Source organism: Parus major, chromosome 7, assembly GCF_001522545.3.
Source record: "Parus major isolate Abel chromosome 7, Parus_major1.1, whole genome shotgun sequence".
In the NCBI taxonomy this organism is placed as follows: domain Eukaryota; kingdom Metazoa; phylum Chordata; class Aves; order Passeriformes; family Paridae; genus Parus; species Parus major.
Window position 1 is genome coordinate 25,659,777 of NC_031776.1, and position 8,782 is coordinate 25,668,558.

General features: G+C 49.8%; 1 protein-coding gene across 1 annotated transcript; it reads left to right on the forward strand.

The window, feature by feature from the left end:
• Positions 1–639: 639 nt before the first annotated feature.
• On the forward strand, positions 640–7,314 carry INHBB (inhibin subunit beta B). The gene is made up of 2 exons (XM_015634298.3): positions 640–1,873; positions 4,523–7,314. Exons 1-2 carry the CDS (start codon positions 1,471–1,473, stop codon positions 5,296–5,298), a joined length of 1,179 nt encoding a protein of 392 aa, XP_015489784.1. The 5' UTR covers positions 640–1,470; the 3' UTR covers positions 5,299–7,314.
• Positions 7,315–8,782: the final 1,468 nt, after the last annotated feature.

Consider the following 8,782-nt stretch of genomic DNA (forward strand, 5'->3'; position numbering starts at 1 on the left):
TCCCACGTGGTTTTAACTCCTGTATAAAAGTTTCAGTAGAAAGTGCCACAATGTCGTGATTTTGCAGGGGGGAAAAATTAGCAGGAGGAGATCAGAGAAGATAAGCGAGGAGCAAGCAGCTTCCCCGAGACCTTTCGCTGCGGATCCGAGAGGGAACATCAGACGCGTAAAAAAGAAAAACAAAAAACAAAACCAAAAACCAAAAAGCCAAACAAAACAAAAAACCCCAAACAAAACAAAACACAGCGTTCAAGCCAGCACAAGGCGAGCGAAAGATCAAAAAGACGCAGAGAGGGAGACAGATTAACTGGAGCAGCAGCAGCAGCAACAACAACAAAAATCACACTTAAAATAATAATAACAATAATAATAAAACCCAAACCACCAACAAGGGAGATATTGTTTAAAAGAGCAAGCGAGGGAGCGAGCCGAAGAGCTGGTCTGACCGAGTGGATCCGTGCAGCTTCTCCTGGGATCGCCGGGATCGCGCCGCTTCCCCGCTCCGCGCCGCGCAGCGTGCGGTGCCCTGCCCGCGGCGGGGGTCCCCGGGCACCGCCACCGCATCCGCGCCGGACTCCGGACCCTCCGCGCTGCTTTGAAAATAAAAGCATCTCTCTAATAATAAGCGGGACGGTGGGGGGAAGAAGACTCGCAACAGTGGAGCTGCCAGCCGCGCACCCCCTGCCCGCCGCCCCCGGCTCCCTCCCCAGCTATGCTCCGGGTCAACTTTGATGGCACGTTGAGAAGCAGCGGGCGCTGAAGGGGGACAACCGAGCGTCGCGGAGCCGACCTGCTCAGAGACCTGCACCCACGGATTGTCTTGCGGGGGCGGAGTGGGCGGGGGGGTACAAGTGGCATTTCTCCCCCCCCCCTCCTTCCAGGCTATAAATTGGATTGTATATAAATCTTGGTTTATCTCTCTGGCCCCCCTCAATGACGCTGGACTAGCGAGCTCCTCTCCGCGGCCCGCCCGGACCTGCCGAAGCGAGCGATGGACCACGAGCGACTGCGCCCGGGGATGCCCCTCTGAAGCGACGCGGGGCACCGGGGCAGAGCGGCGCCGCCTCTCCCCTGCTCCCCGGATCCCCTCGCACCTCCGGCTCGCTCCCCGCTCCCCCTCCCTCCTCCCCGGGCTCCGCAGCCACCCCCTCACCTGCTGCCGTCCCCCTCCCCCGTGGAGCCGGGCTCTCTCCGTGCACGCCAAGCCTGTTCCCCCCCCCCGCCGCCAACTTCGCCCTCGGTGCCTGCGCGTGCAGCCTCCCCCCTCCGCCTCCCCGGCGGCACACGCCGCTTCCCCGGGCGCCCCCTCCCTCCGCCGCGGCTCCCCCCCTGCGCGGAGCGGTTGCGGCCCCCCAGCTTGGCTGCCACCGCCCCCTCCGCGCCGCGGAGCGCTCGGAGCGGCGCTGCCTGCAGACGGGCTCCCTGCGGCGCTCCGGGGCGGCCCCCAGCTCGGCCCCCCGCTCCTCCGCCATGGACGGGGCGGCTCGCCGGGGGGTGCTGGCCGCGCTGCTGGCCTGCGGGCTGCTCCTGCTGGGCGCCGCGGCCACCCCGACCCCGCCGGCCCCCGCCGGCGGCTCCCCGCAGGACACATGCACCTCCTGCGGCTTCCGGCGGCCCGAGGAGCCGGGCAAGGTGGACGGGGATTTCCTGGAGGCGGTGAAGAGGCACATCCTGAGCCGGCTGCAGATGCGGGACCGGCCCAACATCACGCACGCCGTGCCCAAGGCGGCCATGGTCACGGCGCTGCGCAAGCTGCACGCCGGCAAGGTGCGGGAGGACGGCCGCGTGGAGATCCCCAGCCTGGACGGGCAGGCGAGCGCCGGGCCCCCGGCCCACGACCCGGTCTCCGAGATCATCAGCTTCGCCGAGACAGGTGGGCGCCGCCCGGCCGCGCGCCCCCGCCGCCCGCGCTCCCCTGCCCGACCCGCCGCGGCCCCTGCCCTGCCGCGCTCCCCGCCTGTCCTGCCTCGCCCCGTCTGTCATTCCCCCTGCTCGACCCCTGTCAGTCCCCCTGCTTGACCCCTGTCAGTCTTCCCTCTCGCCCTGCCTGTCCTCCTGCCCACCTTCTCTTTCCGCCTGCCTGACCCCTGGCAGTCCCCCGGCTGCCCTTGCCTGGCCTCCTGCGCACCCTGCCTGTCCTTCTGCCTGGTACAGGCACCTGGCCGCCCAGCTCACCCGCTTGCCGTCCGCCTCCTTCGCTCTCCTCTCTGCCCCGCACCGTCTCGCCCTGGCCCTGCCCGCGCCTTCCCTTCCTCCCTGCTTGTGCCCCTGTGCCCGGGATTCTCCCCGGGCTGCACCCTGGAACTCTCTCTTGTCCCTCCATCCCTCCGCAGCCTCGGCCCCCGGCTCCCCTCCGGCGGTTCTTCCAGCTGCACCGGGGCTTGTCTCCGTCCTTGCGTGTCCCACTGTCCCTCCTCTGCCTGTCCCGCTCCATCTCTTGCATCCCTTGCCTTGTCTGTCTGCCCTGCACATTCATCTGGTTCACTGCCTGCATCTGTCTGTTGAGGCTTGCATTTGCCCATCCTCTCTTTCCGTTTGTTTCCCATTTATGTAGCTTTCATTTGCAGTATTGGCCTTGTCTGTTTGTCCTCTGCATGCGGTGTCCTACCAAGTGTGTCTGTGTCCTGTCTGTCCGTCAGTCCTTTCACTAACTGCCCTGCATCCCCGCGGTACCAGCCATCTCAGTCCTGTCCAGCCATTGCAGTTATGTGTCACCGAATCCCTTCAGCACAGCTTTCCAGTAGTTTAACCACTGTCCCCGTGAACTTTGCACATCTGGCTGGAACACCATCACCCTGCAAATTACCTCTCTCCTGTCTATCTGCCCATCTCTCCTTTCCTTCATCACTCTATCGCTCCGTTCATTTTTCTCTCTCTATCTTCTTGTGGCATCTATAGATCATTTGTCCACAAAATAAATCTCTTTCTATCCTGTATGCTGCCCACTCATCTTCTTTATCTACCCTCCCACTTACCAAAGGCATATACATTTACAGTATCTATGGGATCTGTTGCATTATACATATGCTTGTTATATTCACATACAAAATTTATGAGCGCACACAATCTCACACAACACAAGTGATGTGGATCGGTGCAGCAGCACCGTACTGTTCTTTTTCTGTCACTGTCACCACAGTTTACGAAAAAGTTGTGTATTTACTAACATGTGAAAGGCTTTCTTAGTGTACATTTTGGGGGTTATTATTTTTTAATAGGATGTTGTTGGGAAATCGGGGGTGGGCTTGTACTTCCATTTGGTATTCAGTCAATCGCTGTCTTTTGTAACACTTCCAAAATTGACTTCATGTAAAACGTAGACAAACACAGTGAAAATTTTTGTCACTGAACTATTACAAGGTACTGAATGGGCTCTGGAGGCACATTTGAAAGGCATCTAGGGTAACAAATGAAGACACCGACTACGCAAAAAATCCCATTCAGAGATTGACAAAAATGCTAAAGATTCTTAGGGAAGGAAAGGCAGAAAAAAAATCTACATTTAGCTCTGTACAGACGGAAGCAAAACTGATAAGGGCAGATGAGAAAATGCCTTTCCAGCAATAATTTTAAATAGCGATTGGGATGCTTTGATTCAGGGACCAGAATTACGGTCTCCGCCATAAAGGCCGGCACATTTATCACCTACGCCAAATTTAGTTAGGACTTACAGTACAAAATTGCAGGAAGGCCGCTGGTATTTCTGAAATATTTCATGCAGCAGGCTCTTCTGTTTACAAATAAGGGGTTATGTCAGACATTTGGTGACATTTGGTTTTCTGTGACAATTTCTCTCCTTTAATTCTGGTGTTGCTGAAAAGCGTATTGAGAACAGCCAATAACGGCGTTACAGCGGGAACAACCGCTTCATTGCCTTGCCTCGTATGGGAGTTCATCATTTCAGGGAGAAAAGGCAGAGATTGAAATGATTAATAATAGCAGATATTCTACCGGATAAGTGGGGGTTAGCTTGATCTGTTGGACAAACAGGCACATTACTGAAATATTTTCCGTTCTGTCTCGTGAATCCTCTCCTTTAAACCGCGACGAGAATATGTGCAAATCGAAACAAAATCCCTGGTTTGGCATTGGCGTTTTAGTGGTTATTGAAGGAGCTCTCCCCATGAGAATTGGCAGGTAGCTGAAAGTTAAAACTATTCTTAAACTGATGAGATAGAAGAGTCCTAGTCCTAGTGCCGGTCTTTTTCAAGGTGCTGCTATAGCATCTTTAAATCTGGCTTTCTGGAAAAAACATATATTCTGGAAAGCTCTTAGTGATGTCTGTGGATCTGACACATCCGAATGCAGTCCAATGTTGACGGTTGCTGTGGGAAGTCCCCTTTTCAATTAATTCTAGTTGCAAATTGGGGATATTTGATGCAGTGCATGCCTTCTGACTGGCACAGCCTTGTTGCCGTTCGCTCGATCTGCTGTGCTCTAGCGTTGTCCCTGAATCCAGAAAGGCACACTAGATAACATTTCCTTTTTGACTTAATCTCGCTGATCTCTCCTTATCTTGCAGACGATCTGGCCTCATCTAGAGTCCGCCTCTATTTCTTCATCTCGAATGAAGGGAACCAGAACTTGTTTGTCGTTCAAGCCAGCCTGTGGCTTTACTTGAAGCTGCTTCCATATGTCTTAGAGAAAGGCAGCAGGCGAAAAGTAAGAGTCAAAGTCTATTTCCAAGACCCGGACACTAGCAACAAGTGGAATGTGGTTGAAAAGAAAGTTGATCTCAAAAGAAGTGGTTGGCACACTTTTCCCATGACAGAGGCGATCCAGGCTCTGTTTGAGAGAGGAGAAAGGAGACTGAACTTGGATGTTCAATGTGAGGGCTGTGAAGAGTATTCAGTGCTGCCAATTTATGTGGACCCTGGGGAGGAATCCCACCGGCCTTTTTTAGTGGTGCAAGCCCGCCTCGCTGATAACAAACACAGGATCCGGAAAAGAGGCCTGGAGTGCGATGGCAGGACCAATCTATGTTGCAGGCAACAGTTTTACATTGACTTTAGACTCATTGGGTGGAATGACTGGATCATAGCACCATCAGGTTACTATGGGAATTACTGTGAAGGGAGCTGCCCGGCCTACTTGGCCGGTGTCCCGGGGTCGGCTTCCTCCTTTCACACCGCTGTCGTGAATCAGTACCGAATGCGGGGGCTGAACCCGGGCACCGTGAACTCCTGTTGCATTCCAACCAAACTTAGCACAATGTCAATGCTGTACTTTGATGATGAATACAACATTGTGAAAAGGGACGTTCCCAATATGATTGTGGAAGAATGTGGTTGTGCTTGATTTAAGGTGTGTTTTGGGGGGGGAGAGAGAGAGAGAGAGGGGGAGAGAGAGAGAGAGAGAAACATTCCCGTACAAGATGGTGTTGGAGGAAGTTTCACTGTGTATCCAGGCATCAGTGTTGGAAAGTCACTGTGGAAAAGTTTGACAAAAAAAAAAAAAAGAAAAAAAAGAAAAAAAAATAATCATTTCACTTTGGTGTCAGGACAGTGGCAGTTTGTGGATCATGGACACTTATATATTCTATCACTTATAAGTTAATGGTATGAAATATCTTAAAGACACACACACACACACACACACACACACACACGAAATGTGGGCACGCACACAGACACGCGCTCATACACACAGACACAGACACAGACACACACACACACACACACACAGGAAGCAGCTCGGGACACGAGCACAGAAAGTCAGTGACCAGTGACGACGGACCTAAATGCCTGCCAGTACGAGTGAACGGCTGAGCAGCTGTTTCCCCGCCTGTCGGCGAAGCCAGACCGAAATGAGCTCCCTTTGCTCAGGCAAAAGCACAGACTGTGAGAACACAACGTATTCTTGCACGCAGGTGTCAAAATGACCAAACTTAGAAAATTAAATAAAAAACAAAAAAGAAAAAAAAAAAAGTTGACTGTCACCTCTTAGGTCTAGCAGGAAGCTGCAGGACACCTGCCTTGGGAGGCGATCACTTCCTCTTAATTTAAATTTATCTAAACATAAACATCACAGATACCCGCTTCTTCCTACAGCACTTCCAGCAAGGAATCGTGTGGTTCCATCGGGGGGAGAGAGAGAAAAAAAAAGGGACAGACATGTAAGAAACTGCTGTATTTCTAACACCTGGCCGTTGCGGAGTCACAAGCTGGGCTGGCGTGATCCGATGCTTTCACTGCCCACTAGCAACCCATGGTTGGCTACACCTGCTGTGTCTTGGAAAAGGGAATCGATATCATATCTGGACTGTGTTGACTGTTGGCATCTCTCACTGTTCGAAGAACAAAAAGTCAAAAGTTGCAATCTGTGTTCTTCAATGGGGGACTCAGCGAGGCTACGTCACGTGGGGGATAAGCAAACAAGCCATGGCCACCACGGCTAAACCAATGAACCCTGAAGAGGAGTGACAGCGACAGGGTGGAGACATTCTGGGAAATGCAGTGCGTTTAATAACAGGCGAGGAACATTTTTACAGTCTTGGAAAGGAGGAGAGAGGAGAGTGCTTTCAATTTCCTTACCAGGAGGTGTCAAGGATGGCCATAAAGATCAGAAAATAATGATACAGCATAGCACTTGCAAACTGCTTGAATGCACGTATAATAGCACTTGCAAATTTCAATGCCTTGAAAAGTGGTACTTGATAGTGCACTTATCTTTGCTCACTATCTAGGTAAACAGGTGCCGCATGAGCTATGCAATTTAAAGTGTTGACCCATACTAGACAAAACTGGACTTATGATATGACTTTTTTATATTTTTTTATACTTGAAATTAAATCTTTTGCTTCTTTTTTAAAGCGAATGATTGCTTTTAATGTTTGCACTGATTTAGTTGCATGATTAGTCAAAAACTGCCATTTGAAAAAAAATGTTATTTTTATAGCAGCAAAAAATGAATACAGTTAAATGTATTATACATAAATTTTGGAACCAAAGAGGCCAACATATTAGTTATAATTTTTATGAGATGGCAAAGCCATCATATATCATGTAGTCATACTGAGCAATCCCTCACGAGGCCTACCAATTGTTTCAGGGTACAAAATGGATTCTGTTTGTTCTATTCAGTGTCTTTTCTATACCATACGCACATGGAATGTAGAGTGAAAAAAAAGTGACTATTGTAGAATACATTACAATATGTGCATCCTTTAAATCCAATTTTTATGTTTATTTAATAAAGTTCCTTTTAGGTTCTGTTCCATAATAATTTAAACCAAACAATTTTCACTTAGATTTGCTGTTGAAGTATTTTACATTTGTGTACAGTTTAAATAAATAAAAAAGATTGAAAACTGGATGTATGCTTTTTTTTTTTCTTTTTTTTTTCAGTGTGTAACATCTGGAGGAACTCGCTTACTTTCGGGACTGAATAGGCTGCAGACGGTGAACTGTCGCATTAGACCGTAGTCGTATTAGTCACTGCAGAAAGCCTTGTCTGAGAGCTCAGCTGCGATCCTAAAAATGTTACACTCCACTTTTATTGCTGTCTATACATGTAAGCATCTGCTTCTTTCTCTCTGCAGCAGCTCAGGGGCTCTGGGCACAGCAACGGCGCTGTTCCGCATACCTGCAGGTCATTTACAGCAAGTTCCTGGTTCACCTGCTGTGTAAGAATGTAACTTCTTCTCTGGGTCACTCCCTGACTGCTTAGAAGAAGTAAAAAAAATACATGGAAAGCACTTCAGGAATAAAAGATCAATAGTAAGTTTGATTTTTTTTTTCCCCAAAACTAGGCAACACTAAGAAAAGGGTTTGTTTTTTTTTTCTTTTTAGTAAAATATCTCCCTTTTACTAACAAGCCCTCAAAAATGTTGAGAAATATTCAAGTAGTCAGCTACACATATATTCAGATATTGATTTAATTGATTTTCACAGATAAATTCTTCCTCCTGGACACATGAGCAAATGCCAGCTTGAAGCTGACAGAAGGACCTCTGTTGATTTAGCAAATGTTAGATCTGACCCTGAAACCTGGAAAGTGTTGAAGAAGCAAGATCATACAGCTATTGATGGGTTCTAGTTAAAATTCACATTCAGGTGTAGCTCTGCCCAGGTCTCCTCACAGCCAGGCACTGGGGTTAAACGGGAGACCTGGAAGAGTAATTTGCTGTGACTGTGCCAACAATCTGCTTCTCAGAACTTTGTCCTCCAGATAGAATTTTTTGAATATCTCACAGCTTTCTCACCACCTCGAACTGCACACTGATTGTCAAAGCCACTAGCCACTCACTGTTGCTGCTCCACCTCTCAGCAGCCTTCTCTCTGGTTTTCATACCACAGGTCAGCTGTGCAACTGATGAGTTCAATAAATTCCCCTTGAAATTGGTGGCCAATACCCATCCCTTCACTCTGAAGCCATGTTTGCCCTACTATGACACCATCATTATAAATAAGACTGGGCAGCCCTTTAAAAAGCGGGGTAGATTAAGAAATCTTGCCCATTGAAATGCAAGGCCCTGGAGGCTTCATTCTTAATTGGAAGTGTTTGGTTCCTGGGGTCAAAGCCAAACCCTGCATTGGACATTGGGATTCCTGTGCTCAGGAGGGGAGATCAGGGTGTCTTGGTGAGGGATTTGGACCTGGGGGAACAAGGAATTGCTGGCAGCCAGGATGCTTTGAGCTTGGGCTGGCCTGGAGTGAGGGGCAAGAACAGGCTGTGCTCTGCACCCTGCTGCAAACCCACAAGCAAGCTCGGGACCCTGAACTTTTTCACAGAGGCCACCAGAAAGCACCTCTTTTCTTGGTAAAAGTCTTTCCCAGCTTTC